Source organism: Poeciliopsis prolifica, unplaced genomic scaffold (genome assembly GCF_027474105.1).
Source record: "Poeciliopsis prolifica strain line A6 unplaced genomic scaffold, Auburn_PproV2 SCAFFOLD030, whole genome shotgun sequence".
NCBI lineage: Eukaryota > Metazoa > Chordata > Actinopteri > Cyprinodontiformes > Poeciliidae > Poeciliopsis > Poeciliopsis prolifica.
Window position 1 is genome coordinate 4,005,021 of NW_026562405.1, and position 20,925 is coordinate 4,025,945.

Sequence of the window (20,925 nt, forward strand, 5' to 3'; positions counted from 1 at the left end):
TGGATCAGGGTTCAACCATTCTTCAAATTCAACAAAAACTCATTTTCACTGCAGATTTAGAAAAAAAAAAAAAAAGAATATTAACTGTTAGTATGAATGTCACTGTCTTCAAATCTAAGTTACAAACCTGTTTAAAAGTCCTGACGTTTTATTTCTATCTTTCTTATTGATACCTGTTGAACGTTGTCCTGTGCTTGAATCATTTTTCCATTTTTGTAGATGGAAATAATTGTTTTGTGATTTTCTCTCTTTTAAAGCACTTTAGGATACTTTTTGTTTAAAATGTATTGATTAAATTTAATTCAAGGACTTTTTTTTTCCAACCACGAAAGGGGTTCCTTGCGATGGATAATGAAAAGAAATAAAAAGTATTTTCTTTGAAGAAATTTTTTTTTACTTAAACCTTATTTCAAAATGCTGTAACTAAAAAAAAAGGAAAACAAAAAGCTATTAAAATATGATTTTAGCAGGAAGAAACTTCCAGCAAAACCTGGCTCAGTATTGTATGAGCTTTATCAATCACAACAAAAAATCAACTAAGAAAAACATTTTGAGCTCATTTAGTTAATCAGCAAACTTTAAGTGCTGCGTCTCTCTAACTCCACAATAATCTCTCATCACATAAAGAAACTAAAAATTATTTTGTGGTGTTCTGAGTCAGTGATAAAGCTTCAAAGTTTAACAGAAAATAACTTCACACATTTAGGAAGAAGCTTTATTCATTTAATTTATTAAGATGCTACATAGTCCAACCAGGTCAGGTTGGAGATTTTTTTTGGTTTGTTTTTATTCGTTTGTGCTTTTTTTTTTCTTTTTTTTTTTTTTTAACACCAGACTACTCGACTAAGAATTTTAATCATCTTCTCAGATAGACTTTTTATTTATGTACATACAAAACAGTTTCTTGAGTGCTTACAATGATCACGGTGATGTTCGGAGACTTCAGGAAGGTTCAGCATAGAACATCTTACAACCAGGCCCGAATCTGTTAGTGTTCACACATAACTGCTTTATTTGGTCAGTCCCATACGGTGAAATTTACAGCATCAGAGTCAAATTCACACATTTGATTACCGAGTTATAATCTGGTGTTCTTAAAAGTGCCAAACATTTGGACGCTCCAAACTGGATAGAACTAAAGAACAACTTTGTGGAAACACTGGAGACTGAACTGTAGCTCCGGTCTGCTCTGCCCTCCCTCCAAAGCAGAAAGTGATCCTCAACCCAAAAACCTCACAGAGATACAGTAAAAACACAAACTCGCGTTTATTTCCGCTTACTTACCCACCAATCAGATCCATACCAACTTTCCCTTCACTCAACAGAAGAAAAAAATAGAACATTTCTGACATTTTCTTTATTTCTCAGCAAATGTGAACTGAAAGAAAGTTTTTCTCAACCTTTTTCTGATCATTTGATTTGTACAGATGAAGATAAATCTCACCAGCTGCTTATTTTTCTTTCGAAGAATGACAACTAAAAAAGACACTCGTCTACCACAGAATATGAATTTGAAGATGATTTGCGAACATGGTCCCCGAAGTTACAGCCTTGTATTCATTCATTCTCTGCTGCCGATTCAGACATCAAATCAGCTGCAGAATCAGTGATCCTTTTCATTTTAGTGCATTACAATGTTTGTGATGCAAAGCAGAGATTAATTCACAAAAATAACTAAAAAAAACAAACAAACTCAAAGGCATGTATTTTTTTGTTGTTTTTTTTACATGCAATTTGCCAGAAATCAGACAGAATGTCAACAAATGTCACGAGATGGAGGAAAACAAGAGCTGAAAAAAGTAGTTTCCCCCTCACATTCAGGACCCTGATCCTGCTGATGTCAGGGAAAGCCATTTGATCTCCTTCAGTCTATTATGTACTGTAATTGTACCTCCATCTTGGCCTGAGAATAACTTGCCCCAACAGGTCACAAGGCAAAGCTTTCATATCGATTTACAGAAACCATCCAAACGTCACTTCAGTTTGCTGAAATACTTTTGACTGCTTTACCTCCTACCGAAGAAAAAATATATATAACATAAAAGAAAAATAACTGCAAGAAAAAAAAGGACAAAGGAGAAAGGAGAAAAAAAAACAGCAATTAAATTGTGCAAATCTACAGTCAAATGACAAAAGCAATTCAATTAGATTCAAAAGTTCAGATGCAACACTCATGTGAACGCATGCAAATATCCTCTGACAAGTGAGGATGTGGTGAGCAGTGATTGACAGGTGGCGAGAATAAATTAGGGCAACAAAAAATAAAAATAAGGCAGGAAATAAAACACCCTTTGTAGTGTTTCTTACGCACATCAAAGCTGTTCCACAATCAAAGACGAGATTTTACAAAGCCTTCGACTGGAGAAGACTCTGTTGTAGCCCTGTGCGCGACCCCTGACCTTTTGGGCCCTCCCTTCCTTTAAAAACAGGGTTCCACCAGAAGGAAAAGCAGGATTTACTGTGCGGTGGAGTTGTCGCATGTCGGAGAAGATTGGCTCTGGCGTGCATCAATTAGAAAAAGAAATGACAGTCTAATCAAATAAAACGACATTCGCACAGCTGCAATCTGACCCGGACGCATCGACGCTATCTCGCTCGTTGTTAGAAGACTCACTGAACTGAATTACCAGTTAAATTATGAATCCGTTTCTCCACGAACCCCTGAAATAAACCATCTGAATACATGAAACTTTGGGAAGAAGGCCAGAAGGATTATGCGATGATTACAGAGGTGTTTGTTCTTAAGATGAGTCATTTCTTCCTCTTTTTCCTCTCATAGATTACCGTTTTAAATTTAAACTTTTTACATAAATGGGTCTAAATCAAAACTAGTACCACCCCGTCCGTCCCACCCACCCCAACCCCAATCAGCAAATATGGCATTCTGATCCAAAAATCCCAGATCCTGCGTGTATTTTCATCCACCATGAAAGCATGCTGCGGCCGACCGAAGTGCTGCGCTCTACAACACCAACTTCCCCACGATGACGCCGACGATGAAGAAGAGGAGGATGAGGGCCATGGAGCGGGCACTCAAACCTTCCTCCCTCTTCATGGAGCCTGAGGCATGCTGGGATGACATGATGTTGGTCTTCCTCCTCCGGACACCATCGTCTTCCTGCATCGGGTTGGAGGAGGAAGAGAAACGGAGGAAGATGTTAAAAAAATGTCCGGTTTGTTAATCAGTTGGGTAATGAATGGATTTTATTGATTCATTGAATTTTCTGTTTTGAAGTTTTATTTTTTGGAAAAACTGGATTTTTTTCCCCACTAATGTCCTCTTTGGGTTTCCATAGTTCAGAGTGATGTCAGCATGCCCAAAGCGGCCATTTTTAATTTGACAAGCGTCTTGTACAGCTTCTATTTACCTCACCTCTGCAACAAAATGTAGGGGGTCAGGCTATTATTTTTATTAATTACAAGAATAAAGTTATAATATTAGCAAAATAATTTAAAACGTAATTTTATGAGAACTGACAAAAAACAACAAAAACTAAAATGAGGACTGCTGAGCATTTTGTGAAGCTATACTTTGGTAAATGTTTTATAGATGATTTAATGTTAAGAATATACTTAATAGAAAATGTTAATATTTTAATAACAGAATGAAATTACTATCTGAATTCAATTATTTTAAATAAAGATTGACAAACTGATGAGGTCACGTCAGGTCTTAATAAAAAATACTTTTTCCACTTAAAAGAACTCCTTTATCATAATTTTGAGAAAGTTTTTCTGCTAACATTATGACTGGGGTGGGCATTCATTGCATCGTTCATCATTTATGGTGATAAAGTTCTATGAATTTTGCTTCATCGTCACAATAAAATGTTTTCTCCACTGTTCAACAACAGAATCAATAAATAGCAATAAAATTTAAAATATATGTTGAAATGCAGTTACTGTGCATATTGAATTCACACTTCTTTATGTGATTGGTGTCCTAAATAAATGCGTTATGAATGGATATGTTTTTCATGTTTTCAGAGGTATAATTGATGTAGTTACAGCCACACAGTTAAGTAATAAATAATAAATGGTTCTAATGGTCACACTATCACCACTAAATATTGTAATAAAAATTTAAATCCATATCGCCCGTATTACTCCAAATATATTCTCATAATTAAACAAAAATTCTCGTAATCTGGCCCTAATACTCTGTCAGACAACTCACAGAAAGAATTATTAAAATGAAAGCCACTTTTTGAAAACATTTTCTGTAACTTTCATTCTGGAAAAGACAGAAGAGGAAAACAAAATCAGATCCAAAAATTTTTTAAGTCATGTTGCCCAGCCCTAGAAAAGAGTTTATTTATCAGCTCAAAGAAATAGGATCTGCTTAAAGTTTCATCCGACCCAATCCCCTGAGGAACACACAAGGCGCCAGGCTTTAACACACTTCATTTCCCAGCAGCGGGTGGGGCGGGGTCGGGGCGCTCTGTTAGTTTAATCTGAGCTGCAGGACCAGCCAACAATCGCTCTGCCTCTGGCAAAACCTTAAAGGGGAGGGATGGTGGTGATGTTAGAGAGGAGGCCGACTCTTTCTTGGCAGCCTGGTGGGAGCGTGTGTGACTCATGCCCAGCCCGACTTTCACAGAACTCCTTTTCAAACCTTACCTCATCGATAGTTGTGACTGATAGCAGGCTCATTGTTTTAAAGTACTTCTTGCAAAACTGGGCTTTGAATAGCTGTCGAAGGGTGAAGGGCTCTCCGCTTTCTTTTACTCAACAAGCTAATTAATTTGCTTTACTTTACTGTGATTATTAATCAGTACCAAAATGACGGTTTATTGAAGTCATATAAACTTTTGATGAAAAGTTTATTTGTTCAATCTGTCTTTCATTTAGGATACAGGATTTATTTCTGCCATTTGGCTTTATGCACAGCACAAATGAGAACATTTAGGCTTATTAATTTAAGTTGCTTTCATGATTTCTCAGACACTCCAGATTGGGGCTGAAACAATTGATCAGATTAATCAATTGTTGAAATAACTAGTTTAGTAATTGATTGATCAGTATTTTGAGTGTACAGATGCCAAAAACAAAACAACAACAAAAAATTTCTGAGGGAGTTGATGCGTTTCTAATGTGGTATAAAAGAGTTAGGTGAAAACTGTACAGACTGTGCCAAAATTTTTATCCGATTATCAGATACCAGATCAGAATAATTGATTTCTCAATTACAGATCTAAAAGATCCCTTTCACTGATCTTATGCTAGTCAAGATCTTATTTGAAATGATCTTGATGGAAGAATGGATGTCAAGCAGTTTTCAATAGAAATGTTGAAAAAAGACTAAGATAGACTTGGAGAAACTTAACATTGGTTTCAAACATTAGTGGTTTGAAACCAACTTTAAATCCTTTAAATAACTGAGCTGGTTGATCAGAAGAGTCCAAACATATTTTGAGACACTGGTTTGAAAAACCAACAATGTTCATCATTTAGACTGGATGTCTTGGTCTAGATAATGAGTGGTTTTATTTGTCAAATTGTACATTTGGGGAGATAAGCAATCACATTCTTCAAAACAAAAAATACATTTCAAAACGCAATTAAAACAACCTTTTAGCCAGATAGTTTTAACTTTATTTAATTTCCCCTTGGGCTCAATAAAGTATTTTTTGGATTGAAAAAAGTGAAGTTTCCTGTCTGTCTATTGACTTGTGAGCCTTTCAGAAATGGACAAGAGAAACAAGGAGGACGAGAAGGAATGAAGTAATTCTCGTCTTTTGGGTTGTTTTACTCACTCTTATCTGTTTGTTTTCTTCCCGTAGCCTTTGAGCCTCCATCTGCAGCCTCTTGCACTCCTCCATTATCTTTTTTACTTCTCCATCGTCCAGGGTGGAGCTCAGCGACTTCACGGACAGCGCAGATGACTCTGACTTCAGCAAGCTCGACGACATCTTATTGGACTCCATATCATGCTGTAAGTGGGTTACGGGGAGTTGATGCAATCAGCAAACTGGTGCTAAAATGTTTACATTGAGATTCCCAACAACGTCTTAGTCGCCTGGCACAAAGTTAGAACCATCTGTTTACATTTGGGAACTTCAACACTGTTCACTTACAACGGTGGAGAGACATAGACACCTTTGTAGGGGAGTTCACCCAGGAGTGCATTTCATAAGAGGATCAAGCTGGTTTCCATCACCATTATGTCTGCCTAAAACACTCCATGGCACACAGCCCCTACTGGGAGCCCAGCAAATGCCTCATGTAGGTCATAACTAATTCAAAACAACAACTGAAGGTTCTTTTTGCTCCCTGTGTGCAAGAAGCTGTTAGACTAAGCTGCTATCTCTGATGAAATGCTGTGTCTACAGCTGAAAGGAATCAGGTGGCCAAGGAAGAACTACAACAAAAATAAACTACATGTAAGACTAAAACAAAGTGACTTTCTTAAAAGCCGTTGGAGTGTGGTTGTTGCAAGAAAAGGTGAAGAAACACAAGAGGATATGGAAAAATAATTGACAACCAGAACTTGTCATTTTGAAAAAGAAACCTGAGAGCACAAAAAGAAAATATGCAGCCTCTTCTTGTGAAAGTATATATTAAATGTTGAAATTTTCTATAAAACTATACTGTAGTACAACAGTTTGAATTATATGTAATGACACAATCAGCATGCATAATAAAGCAAAGCAAAAAGTACAAGAGCTCACAGTTTTTTCATTCTCCATTGGCATCTCAAAAACACATCTCAGCTTAGAGTCCATCAACTCCTCTGGCTTTGCTTCTTTCCACTGCAGACAGAAAAACAGAGGGAATGTTTTTACTGCAGGTATTGGTAAGAAACTTATGTTATTAGATAACACATGTCTCCTAATAAGCTAAAGGCTTATTAAACAATTAATATAATAAATAACCACAGAATTATTTTTATAGAAAGAGACTTATTTTACCAAAAATATATTAGATAGATTTAAAATAATATATATATTTGTACCATAACAAAAACGTAAAAGTAGATTAATATTGGTATTATTAATGACTAATAAGGCATTAATAAAATATATTTGTATTTATTTGAACCAGTTTATGATGCTCAGAACTTGTAAACAAAATTTGTATTTTGTTTATCAACAGCACAAATTTAGCCTCAGTATTAAAATTATAATTTGCAATGGTTCACACATTTCTGCTAATGTGCTAACAGTCGAGCTAATTTTTCATTTATCGCTTCTGCTAAGTTTGAATGAACAGATAAATCGGCCGTAATTTTCTTTATTTTGGGTGATACGGTGTGAAAACATAAAAAGATAGAAGTAAGTCGAATCCCTACAGATTTCTGTATTATTTCACTTTTTATTGTGAGAGAAGGGTAAAAAGTCTTCAACTTGAAAAATGAACATAAATACTCCATTTTAAATTTAGTCATGCACTTTTAATAACTAAGATAAAAGTTTAGATAGTAATCACACATTAATGCTTTATTTATCAAGATAAACCAAATACTTAAGTTATCAAATAGAAAACTTTTAAATTTTCAAAACTCTCAAAGTAAAAGCAGATGTCTTAAAAATCTTTTAAAATTGAAATTATAAACAGTTTCAATCATTCTAAAACGAGATTTCACTTCTTCTGAAAGTAAGTACTAAAGCTTCAAAATCATTTAGCTTTTGAAGTTAAAATGCATACAACCAGTTCAGTGTCCATGTCTTTTTTTTCTAGCTGTTCTATTAGATATTTTACCTATTGATGTACAACAGCAGTGTAAACAATAAGCAAAAACATGACTAGGAAAACATCTAAATCTTTTTTAACTTAATGATTGATAGTGAAAAGGCCAGGCAGACACAAAAAAGATACTGTGATGGATTAAGTGTTTTTAATGTGTTTTCCAAGTTTGCAGAACAAGAAAATGCAGAACCAGTTTAGATATACAGAAAGTAATTGAGCAAATATCCCTAAACTACAACCAAAGAATGATGAGAAACACTTACCACTCCCTCCATGTCAGTCATGTCAGGAGGTGCTAGCATGGACTGGACCATAAACTTGTGCTTACTTTTTTCATTTGGATCGTATTCAAAGGGTTGCAACATGACTGAAAAACAAAAAGACAATCCGTGACAGAAAAAAATGAGCAAAACATTACTCTAGCTTATCTGAGTCACAATATATTTCAGATTGGCTTTATGGATATTTTTAAGCTACAGCAGTAAATCTGGACAGAAATTTGGTTGGAAATGAAAGAAGAAAGACACAGTTGTTTTCAATATAATAGTTTTTCGTTTGTTTTTATTTGAACTGGCAACAGTTTTTGAATATAAGACATAATAGTCCTTGATTTAAAAATCCCTTTCTATGAATAGTGAAATTGGACAGTTTTATTTCTTTACAGATTAGAGAGAAATATCTGTCTTTTCCCTGCTAAATAATTATTTAAATCTAACGTCAAGTGCACAGAACCACAATGTCCAACATGTCATTATTTGTCACACAATATGATGTAATGTTCATTAAAAAAAAAAGTTCACGCCCTAAACCTTAGAGATGTACAAACTATTTAAAATTATAACCAGGCATTGTACTTTTTTTACTATTACTACACGGTTGTATCAATTCTTCTTTTAAATAAAAAAAGAGCATATACATGTATTTCTTCTTACATTTTATTGCTTTACTTTTTTAGTTTCTATTGTCTGACCAAAGTCACAGCATGATGTATGTTAGTTTTGTGGGTTAGTCAAAACAAAAATAAATTTTGTCTTATTTTCTCCTTTTTATAAAAACTTTTTAATCAAAAAAGTAAAAGGAAAGGAAGAAAATCAAAGTAATACTGAATCCTTTCCCCCCACAGAGCAGGAGTGTTTTCAGACCTTTAGTTTATTCATCACCTTCAACCACCTGAGTGAAGTTGGCCCCCCACCTTCTTCAAATCAGACAAAAATGGTGTCAAACGTTTGTGCTGCGTTTGTGCTGGTTTGTGCAGCAAAAATTTTCGTTTGTGCTGCTATCATTTGAAAGATATAACGAAATGTTTTTAGAGGTCATCAAAGGTCAACCAGCCCCCCCACCTTCTTCAAATCAGACAAAATAGGTGTCAATCAACTCGGCTGCGTTTGTGCAGGTTTGTGCAGGTTTGTGCAGCAAAATTTTTTGTTTGTGCTACTTTGGCTTTGAAGATATTGATGAAAAGGTAAAGGTCAAAAGGTCAACCAGCCCCCCCACCTACTTCAAATCAGACAAAATTGGTGTCAAACGTTTGTGCTGCGTTTGTGCTGGTTTGTGCAGCAAAAATTTTTGTTTGTGCAGCTATCATTTTAAAGATATAAAGAATGTTTTTAGAGGTCATCAAAGGTCAACCAGCCCCCCCACCTTCTTCGAATCAGACAAAATAGGTGTCAATCAACTTGGCTGCGTTTGTGCAGGTTTGTGCAGCAAAAATTTTCGTTTGTGCTGCTTTGGCTTTGAAGATATTAATAAAAGGTTTAAAGGTCAAAAGGTCATCCAGCCCCCCACCTACTTCGAATCAGACGAAATAGGTGTCAATCAACTCGGCTACGTTTGTGCTGGTTTGTGCAGCAAACATTTTTGTTTGTGCTGGTATCATTCTGAAGATATTAAGAAAAATGTTCTCCAGGGGTCATCAGAGGTCAACCACTCCCCTGGCCCTACTCACATTTGGAAACATAAATAAATTTGGTGTCAACCAACTGTGCTATGTTTGTGCAGGTTTGTGCAGGAATTTTTTTTTTCATTTATACTGCTATTACAAATTATAGAACTATAAAATATTATGAGTTATATAAATAATAAGGTCATCAAAGGTCAACCAGCTCCCCTAACTTCTTCAAATCAGGTAAAATGGGCGTTAATAGACTTGACTACATTTGTTCAGCAAAAATGTTTGTTTGTACAGCTAAATTTTTGTTGCACAAACCAGCACAAATGCAGCCGAGTTGATTGACACCTATTTTGTCTGATGCGAAGAAGGTGGGGGGGCTGGCTGACCTTTGATGACCTCTAGACACTTTTCTTTTAATAACTTTAAAATGATAGCTGTACAAACAAACATTTTTGCTGAACAAATGTAGTCAAGTCTATTAACGCCCATTTTACCTGATTTGAAGAAGTTAGGGGAGCTGGTTGACCTTTGATGACCTTATTATTTATATAACTCATAATATTTTATAGTTCTATAATTTGTAATAGTATAAATGAAAAAAAAATTCCTGCACAAACCTGCACAAACATAGCACAGTTGGTTGACACCAAATTTATTTATGTTTCCAAATGTGAGTAGGGCCAGGGGAGTGGTTGACCTCTGATGACCCCTGGAGAACATTTTTCTTAATATCTTCAGAATGATACCAGCACAAAAAAAATGTTTGCTGCACAAACCAGCACAAACGTAGCCGAGTTGATTGACACCTATTTCGTCTGATTCGAAGTAGGTGGGGGGGCTGGATGACCTTTTGACCTTTAACCTTTTATTAATATCTTCAAAGCCAAAGCAGCACAAACGAAAATTTTTGCTGCACAAACCTGCACAAACGCAGCCAAGTTGATTGACACCTATTTTGTCTGATTCGAAGAAGGTGGGGGGGCTGGTTGACCTTTGATGACCTCTAAAAACATTTCTTTATATCTTTAAAATGATAGCTGCACAAACAAAAATTTTTGCTGCACAAACCAGCACAAACGCAGCACAAACGTTTGACACCAATTTTGTCTGATTTGAAGTAGGTGGGGGGGCTGGTTGACCTTTTGACCTTTACCTTTTCATCAATATCTTCAAAGCCAAAGTAGCACAAACAAAAATTTTGCTGCACAAACCTGCACAAACGCAGCCGAGTTGATTGACACCTATTGTCTGATTTGAAGAAGGTGGGGGGGCTGGTTGACCTTTGATGACCTCTAAAAACATTTCGTTTATCTTTCAAATGATAGCAGCACAAACGAAAATTTTTGCTGCACAAACCAGCACAAACGCAGCACAAACGTTTGACACCATTTTTGTCTGATTTGAAGAAGGTGGGGGGGCCAACTTCACTCAGGTCCTTCAACCTCATGGGAATCAAAAATAGAATTTATTTTTGCGTCAACAGATAAAACTGAACAGCAGACAGCATTTGTTACAGCTTGAAATGTCCATCATGTCTACATAAAAGTCAAAGGCTTTGAGACTGCTTGTACAGCATGGAAAAAGTGGTGAATATGACTCGTTTCTGTTACCATGATGATGATACAGTGACGGACCAACAGATACCCCTGGGGCTAATCTTTCTAACAACTTTGAAGCCTTTTTCTTTCCGAACATTACATATTGGCCTAACAAAAAGCAGGTGTGGAGAATATTTCTCCTCAGCCCCTCGCTTTATCAGTCCTCCTAGTATTTGATGTCACCAAGAAGGTATTTCAAAGCTGTAAAAATGATTTGCAGTAATCACTTACTCGTGTCGTCAAACGGAGGCCTGGAAAGATGAAAATGGTTATAAATGGAGGATAATTTACCTCCCTTGACTCCAACTTTTAAATCAGGATGTAAGCAGAAGTCATATTTCTACGTCAGTGCTGACTACATCCACTGTTTGTGGGATTTTTTTAATTTTTATTTTTCTTATAATTTCACTGACAACAAACGACCTATATTCAAAACAAGTCTGGATATCAGCATGACTTTTCTATGTGGCACATGCCAATGCTCCCAAGAGCAGAGTTGTGCACCATTTCAGCAATCAATGTGGCTCAACAGCGCAAATCAGAAACAGACGGCATGAACAGATTGAGAATGTCCTGTTTCAGTCAGACCCAATTTGCACAGCCATCTAGCTTAGGTCCGCTGGGGCAACACCAGAGAATGGAGGCAGGAAAGTATGAATGCTTTTCAGAGTGACAATGGAGAGTGTTACAAATATTGTTTGAGATGAGAAAAGACTTCAAAAAGAGCTTTTTTTATGTTGTGTTATTTATTACTCTAGCTTAATGCAAGAACGAGCGTTTTATGAAACTCTCAGGAGCTAAATGTAGTACGCATAGCAAAGGCAGCTGGGTAAACAACAACCCTGAAAAGAAGCCCTCAAAAAAGCATCAACAGAATGGTTCACGTGTATAATTAATATTCAATACGCCACAATGATGTAAGTTGACCTCCTGAGCTAAAGAAGAAGATGTAAAAAAAGATCTATAATTTATATTCTTCTCAGCTTATTTAACAGCAGATGAGCAGATACATGTTAAATCAAAAGTTATGTACATTTTGGGAAAACAGATTGAAATCTTCTCCGTTTAATCGCAGCTGCATTCAAATTTAAAAGAAAACAGTGTTGCTATGATTTGATGGCTTAGTGTAAAACTTTATACAGAGAAACTCTTAAATCAGTACATCTTTACAAGGGGAAACTGACCAACATAAAGTGGTTTCTTTGCATCAACAAGTCGGTGAAATCTAAAACTGATGAACAGAAAACACTTTTTCCCTCTCTGACAACTTAAACAATGCAGTATTCTGTCAGCTAGTTGTCTAATTCACAAATCAATTAATTCAGACGTAAAGATTTTAATTTGTTTGTGTTCCAATGCTTTGGGTATCCAGCAGAAATACAAACGCTCACAGAAAGAGAGAAGATCCATTTCTGAAAACACAAAATGGACCATCATCAGTTTTGTTTCATTTCAGATTCAGATTGAATTCAGATTCCTTAAAACTCAGTCTGAAACTTTTACTTGTGGAAAGAATAGCTTTCCCTCAAAATATTGCAATAAATTTGCCTTTTCTTTTTCACGTGGACCAAATACAGCTCACAGTCTGACGAGACAGTCTTACTTTGGTTTGAAGTTGTGTTCAAAGAAAAAACTTGGGTAGAGAAAATCAAACCTACAAAAGACATTACATACAGTGTGAGATTAAAGAACAGAGCTTTGTCAAAAAGGGATGCTGAGAACATTGACCTGAAGACAAAACTAACAAGAATGTGAAAGTAAACTCTCCAAATGTATTCAGATTTCTGAGGCACAATGCCTTTACTCTCCTGATTATGTGCTTCTGAGACTGTCATATTCAATTAAATCTGAAAGGGAAATAAGTACTGACTACACAGAAATAACCTGCAAGTCATCGGCTTCCACTTTATATGTTGAACTTTGTTATGAAAATATATTTTCATAACATGGCACATGCCAATGCCAAATGGAGCTAGTATGCCCTCTGATTATTAGAAAACATCATACATAACTCAAGAGACTTTTGAGCTGATATATTGAGTAAATATCTACTCAGATCTCAGCTTGGACAGATGAATCAGTCTCTGGTTCAGTCAAAACAAAAAGCCCACAGGAAATAAATGAAAGGACAAGCTAATGAAATGATAACAGCATCCAGAGTAACCTATACTTTGCCATAAAGACATTCACAATGAGCTACATACATTTTAACAGTTGTGAATATGAAAGATGTTTTTACATGGTCAAGTTATACTTTTCCATTCTGAAGATGTTAACACCAATCATGAACAACATTCTTGTGGTCGCAGCCAAACTCAGCATATAGTTACAGCAAGAGTATAAATAATTATATTAGGGCTTTGACTTTAATGCATTAATTTTTATTAATTATTTTGATACATTTCAACCCATTTAAATGTAATCAAACACTTGCATAGATTTTATTTATTTATTTTCATTTGCATGTTTTTGGTACACCTCTGAATCTGACACACAAGCAACATCCACTAACAACTCAGTTGATTACATTTCAAACTTAGTTACTGGGGATTAGTCTGCAAATTAATTCCACTTAATTGCATTTTAATTGTGCACCATGTTAACAAAATAAGTAACTTTCTCAATTCAAAAACATTTTTTCTGCTAAATTACTAGCATATATAGATTAAGTAAAATATTAGAAATCAGATGTTTCCAATTTTCTAAATGTTGCAAACCCACAGCAGCTCTTATGACTTTACATTAATAGGCTTAATTGGATTTTATGTTTTAATACCAAATTGCCACCAAAAGCAACAAGCGATGTAGATGCTGAGCTTAACCTGAACTTTTTGTTAAAATAAAGAAAGCATAAGGAGCAACAATTTGAATTAAATTTAGTAGAACAAGTCTAGCCAAATATGATTTGAGATAGCCAGTATAGATAATATTTTACTATTTTTACTTTTAAAGGTATGAAAGACCTTAAATCCATCTGGATATATCCATCAAAACAATGTGCTTTGTTTTTCATAGGTACATTTCCTCAAATGCAAGAATCCATATTTCAGTTCTGTCAACTGCAGTGCTTTAAAAACACCATATAAGCCCGAGTACTTGCTGGTAAAAGAAACTGGTTACAGAGCACACCTTTAAGTTTGCCAGCAAAATTCCATTCTAAGGCAAGAAATCCTGTTTTGTGACTCCAAGTTGACCCTTTTCAGCCTAATAAGGGTAATAAATGATGGCAGCTGAGATGGGACTCAGCTTGTCACCTACTGTTGACAGCGAGCAGCAGTAACTCAGTCTAGGGTTGTTGACACCAGATAGGGGAAGCTGTAAAACGAGCATCTGGTTGGGGTGTCACTGTATGGAAACAGTCGTCTCTTTAGCCTGTAGAACTCCTGGCTTTTTTGAGAAAATCCTTTGGAAATTTTCTTTAAAATTTCCCATTGTTACCCAATATTAAAAAAGAAGATATGTATATATATAAAAATTAACACCAGCCAGCATGGTAAGTACAATTGCACCTTCATATTTCAGCTTCTTACGCTCCATTTACTTTTGATTTACTGTGAAAAAAATCCAAGAATTAGCAAATTTGGAGTCATGTTCCAGAGAAAAATTTACCATAATGCTGGGGTTCACTGAAACTTGAAGGAAAATCTAACATACAAGTCAGTATACTAATTTATCCTTACCAGAGACATTGATTGAGGTGCCTGCATCAATAATGCCGCTGTTAGGCCGCACACAGTACCGGCGGGGCGCTGTCGTCTTGACCTTAAAACATACATTCCTGTCTGTAGGGTTGGAGAGCTTAAGATTTGTGGTGACCACGTCTGAAAACGGACCTGAGAGAAAAGTAAACAGAAGAGACCCGTAAAAATATGAACTTTAAGTAATCTTAACGGTTAGAAAAATAAAAGAAAAAAGAAAAGAGAAATAATTTTCAGGAAGAAACACATAAACTAAACCTGCAGAAAGACTCTTTATCTTATAGCTGGGGATGTTTTGATCTGAGCGACCACACAAACGGGATTTTACCATTCCTTGGTCAGATTACCGCAATGCCAAATGCTAGAAAAGCAAGACAAATCAAAGAAGACAGATGGAGAAAAAAACTGTAACTGGCACGCAAACTCAAAAAGTTTGTAACGTCTTTAAGCTACACAGTAAAAAATAAATAAAAAATGAGTCAAAGCACATGATCAAGATTCATCAAAGTATACATCCATCATTTACTGCTTCAGGGGAAACACCAGCAACAAGAAAAACAATCAAATAACAAAAACTATTTCAAACAAATTCATGTTTTAATCAACTGGACTGAAAAGTATCTGTAATCCAGGACAAATAAATCTAAATCACGTTCTTCTTTTATCGGAAAACCTAAAAACAGGACAGCTAAAGCACTTTGGCTTCAATTAACCACAGGCATCATTACAGATGCAACCCACATCTTTACAAGGCTCTCAAAGTCCAGCTGCATTAGGTTGCACAGATTTGTCAATATCACAGAAAACTAGACTTCCTGAAAGTTAAAACCTAAATGTAAAAAAGACAGAAATTCCTGTCATTTGCAAAAGATTTGAAATTGGATGTAATTTGAAGTATTAAAGCTGGGGGCAATGAAATCTAAAAAATTATGACAAACAGCAGTTTCATTTGGCACAGAAAACTCATCACATTTGGATTGTATACTGGTCCCATATTGTGTAAATAATGCAAGATGGCTGACTCAAGCCTGAAATACTTTAAAGACCTTGTGTTGTTCATTTAAAGATGAAATAAATGACTCTTACTGGAAACCCTCAAGAACCTAATAGGGCCTTGCAAACACAAATGAAAATTTCATAAATAAATAAAATTTGAGTCAAATTACAGTTTACATCCTGATAAATGTGGGGCTGACAGAAATCTTTCAGGCCCTTCAAGCTCTTTTTCCTCATCCGTTTACACAAAATTCATAACTGTAACAAAGCAAAAATGTGGATTAGTAGTAGTCTGGTATCAATTTAATTAAAATAAAACAGAAATATACAATTTCTATTGCATGTTTTCAATTTAGTATACAATACTGTTGGAACAGTATGAATGTCAAAACAAACATTAATGCATGCTTCACAAAGAAATAAGATTGTATTTAGAGTTCAAGTTAACAAAGTTGAATTACTCTGATTTTTTCCTGTCTTATATAAAAGCAGAGGCAGCATAAAAATAATATAGCACCAGAAAGGGATACATGGCAAACAATAAGACTAACTTATTTGTCAAATTTAAAGGGCATCATGAACTGTCATAATTTGTCAGCAACTCCTGTACGAGTATCAAAACGTCAAAATATAGTTGATGACATAAAAATAACGCCACTGATAACAGCATAGCAGTGTCAATCCCCTTCTATTACTTCTCTGTTCAGTGACAAGTGAACATTAACAAATATTGAGCTCATATAGGAGCTGACAAGTAAAGCAGCTGGGGGGATATACTCTGCTGATTAAAACAAAAAAATATTATGAAATATAACCAGTAACCGAAACAAAACTGAATACATTTTGTAAACAAACTACAAAAGTGTAGTTTGTTTACAAAACAAACTACACTTTTTGTACAAACCAGGTTCTTGTTTACTTTGGATCTGGTTTGCCCACCTGAATCCAAAATTAATACTTCCATGAAGGACATTACTACCCTAAGTGTTAGGTTGTCTATGGATTAGCTATATGAAAAAATTAGCTCTAAATGGGTGCTAAATTAGTTTTAAAATAATTAAGAGAATGAAAATATTGTTATACAGTTGTTGGACACATTCTGATCTTCGTCTGAGGCAACCCTGTGCTTTAAAGAAAGATATTTTTCATTATCGAGTTTCAACTTTGTGTTAATTAGTCCTAACAACTCTGTTCAGGCTGAATGTTCTGTGGTTAACAGGAATAGGTTTTTATGTTATATTAAGTTAATAATCATGATAATTCAAAATTATTTCCATTAGGGTGAATAGGATTCGTTTTTCTCATTCTGAAACATGGCATACTAAATCCATAAAAAAAATGTTTTTGTCCAATTTTGTTTAGACTGGACAAAAGATGCATTGAAATTAATACAATACAAAGCAAAAACAAACAACGTCTCCTTGGATACTTATCAGCATAATAAATGTCTCTTTCACCTTCTGCATAAATAGCATTGATTTGCTGAAATGTTTTCTACATTGGCAGAGAATAACATACTGAAATGAGTCCCTCCTGGAATAACAGTGGAAAAGGCTATTCATAATTGACTAAGCAACAATAATAAAAAAATCTGATTAAAACTTGAAAGGAGATGAAATAGCAAGATTATACATACAGTTTACAGGCTAACTGTTTTTAAATGTAATGTTTAACTACTAGAAAATTATGTTAAAATATACATATTTGTATTAAACTCCTTATTTATTTATTTTTATCTAGCACAAAATTAATACATTGTATCAACAGTAATCCCTACCTGCAGATCTTCTATGTTGTGAAAAATGTTACAGCTTACAAAATACTATTTGGTTTTAATATTTAACTATTATAAATTACTCCTAATGCTCAAATCAAATATGTTTAATCTATAGAAGCAGCTAATCTGAGTATAAAACTTGAAACTGAGTAAAGCAAACATTTACTGATAAAAACATGGACATATACCAGATTTAAGATAGTTTCAGATCAGTGAACGTCGTTAGCTACCAATACTTCTCTTCTTTTCTGAGCAAAGACAAAAGGTCAATTCAAACCTTCATAATATTGATTTGACATCTAAAAATAAACTTTAATGGAACAATCCAAACTACTGCAAGATCTGATCTACTTCTTCCTGGAAGTAGCTTTGGGTCAAATCCAATTTATGAAAATCGTACATAAAAGCTGAAGACTAATATGAAAAGATTATATTTAAGAAAACACAATACATCTTACAGTCAAGTATTGTGTTATTAATATTTGTGCTGAAAATAAAACTGTTCAAAGGTGAGAAATGTCATTTCTTAATTATTTAAGATTTTTAACCAAGAGGTCTTGCACAAAGCTAAACGGTCTAAACTTCATTTACGGGGTTTTCACACTGTGTGCCTACAGAACTACTTAGGGATTAATTATGAGCATGTGATTTGTGGTTATTACCTCATGTGCAAAGACTGAAATCGTTCTGTCTTGTACAAAACCATAGATTAACACAATTAGGTTAAAAAAAAGAAAAGAAAAAACAGCAAAATCATGTGCAAAGGTTTTAAGACTTATAGGATTATATTGGTGCCCACAGTTATAAAAAAACTATTAAAACTGCAAAAAGAAATAAAAATCAGCTTTGTAGGAGTGATTGCTGTTTTCACTACCTGGTATTACATCTGGGAGGCTGTAAGCACAAAAAAAATAATAAAATACCTTGCAAGCTGATGCAAACAAAAACAGTGGCACTTTAAATTATGATTGTGACTAACTAAACCACAAAAAAGGTTATGATTAACGCTTTACAGTTTTTGTACAACACTGTATACATGTACAACAGTGTCTAATCAGTAAACTATGTGAGACGTTGATTCGAGTCAAAACTATGATGGTGTGTTAGATATTTATAGTGTAAAAGTTGTGCAAAAGTCAAAACCTGGGCTTATTTCAATAAATAAAATCAGGATATTTTTTATACTCACACCCAGGTTGAGAAAATAAGCTGACCTGAGACTAAGAGGAGAGACTGTCAAAAGAATAAAGAAGATAGACTGACTATTTTATTCCACGACATGACATCATGTTTCACCTCTTCTTTGGTTACCCTGACCTGGCTCAAGTGATAACATCTCAGGAAAGTGAAATGATTAAACACATTTTTTCTTCATGCATGTTATTTAAAACAATTTTGACCAAATGCATTACAGACTTAAAAGCTGATATACCAAGAATATCATTAATAAGACTTAATGCCTGTTAGTCACGTTTTCATTTTAAAATTCTCCATTGTCTCCTTTGTTTGGAGTCATTACTGCTGATCAAGAATGATGATCATCTGTAAATCTTTGCATTAAACATTACATTCTGAAATCCTAACCACCTGCACATTGAAAATATATTACATTCCTTTGTGTAGTCGATAAAATAAGATGTGCATTAAATGTGTCCTCAACAAAATTACAATAATTGCTAGTGCAAAAAGACAAATGTTGCAATAATGAAACAATTTCACTGATATTTTAATTCATTTAACTGAAGACTGAGTATTAAATTGCATAGGAGGTGATTAGACTTTGTTTCTTTTGAACACATTACAATTTCAACTTTTTGCATTTTTCATGCTAACTAAAACAATCCCTAATTAATACATTTGAATCATTCATTGAACCCATTCAAGCAAATACTTCACAATTACATTATATTACAACTATTCTAATTTATTTATTTTTTCTGTGTCTCTTATAAATATCTATCATTGTCTGAGGCGTTTATTTTCTTGAGAAATCAACCGTATCTCTTTTGTGCATTTCAAGAGCCAAAGTTTAACATTTGGATCCGTGGCAGAGCGTTTCAATCTGCTGCAACATGCTAGAGTACAATGAGAGTTTATGTAACATTATTTGGGCCTGAAGCAGCGTGATATCTCTAAACCGAATACCAAGCGTAGCTCGGATGTTTGCTACTGTTGCTGAAGCCTCAACAGTGAAGGTTGACGGCACCGTGATGATGTTAAACAGCAGAAGCTGCCCTGCATCCCCGTCCTGTGTGCTGTCAAGTCATTAGATGACAGCTGGCTGGCCAATCAGAGAGCAGGCTAATGCTACTAAGCTATCATTGCTAGAGGTGATTTAGCTGTGGAGTATGGCATTTTTACTATTTCACAAAGCCTTGTTATGCACAAGAGATTCACAATACCTTCTGTAAGCTAACAGGTGTGCGTTTCATGTATGAACTCTTAAATATAATTGCTGCAGGAAAAATGAGCCACAAGGCCCAGCTAACTTCACCGTCGAAAGCTAATCCAGCTAGCAGATCACCTAGCATGAGTCCTTTCAGAAAAGCCTTGGGTCTCTACAAAGCAATGCTGTAGAAATACAACTGCTCTGCAGCCTCTCTCCGTTTTGATTATTCCTCCACTGGACTTCCCCCCATTTTCATGCTGGCAGAGGAAGCTCCCCCTCCCCTTCTCTCGTCCACAACCGGGGCCCTCCCCTCTTACCTCTGAATTTCAGTTCGTGCTGAGGCTCCAAGAGCAGAACCTGTTCCGGCCTGGCCATATCCCAACAACTGGAGCGGGGTTATCGCACTGCAACCACTTCCTGACACCGAGCCCTCCGTGTTACTATGTTGTTAAACCTGCTAAAGGTTGCTGTTTTCTGTGAACGAGCGGTGTATATTCCGGCCCCCGCGGTCACAAGTCCTACCAGAGCTGCTAAAGGCTGCTGTGATGCAGCAGGAAGGGAGTCAGCCTCGTGACGTCACTGCCTCTGCAGAGCCGCCCGGCTGGGGAGGGGTGATGCCGGGCTGGGGAGGACCCAAGCCTGGCGGGGGCTCCCTCACCCTGCTGGGGGCTTCAGGAAAACTGAACCCAACAAACAGATAGGTGCAGGTTCCAGCTTCAGAATGAAGCACCTGTTTACATCCCGTCACCCTCAGCGCTGAAACAGACTCTGTAGTGTGCTGATGCAGCTTCTTTCTTCAACTCAGCATATTAATAAATCACTGAATATTTTCAACTTAAGAAAAATATGGAATGCATAGCATGCAAATAATAAAAAGCATGCATCTT

The 20,925-nt window shown here is 35.5% G+C and overlaps 1 protein-coding gene across 1 annotated transcript; it reads right to left on the bottom strand.

The window, feature by feature from the left end:
- Positions 1-2,867: 2,867 nt before the first annotated feature.
- On the bottom strand, positions 2,868-20,613 carry LOC129372854 (vesicle-associated membrane protein-associated protein B/C-like). Its single transcript, XM_055050388.1, has 6 exons — positions 20,356-20,613; positions 14,859-15,011; positions 7,953-8,056; positions 6,672-6,752; positions 5,757-5,933; positions 2,868-3,118 (listed from the first exon to the last, which is right to left on the bottom strand). Exons 1-6 carry the CDS (start codon positions 20,411-20,413, stop codon positions 2,963-2,965), a joined length of 729 nt encoding a protein of 242 aa, XP_054906363.1. The 5' UTR covers positions 20,414-20,613; the 3' UTR covers positions 2,868-2,962.
- Between the last annotated feature and the right edge of the window lie 312 nt (positions 20,614-20,925).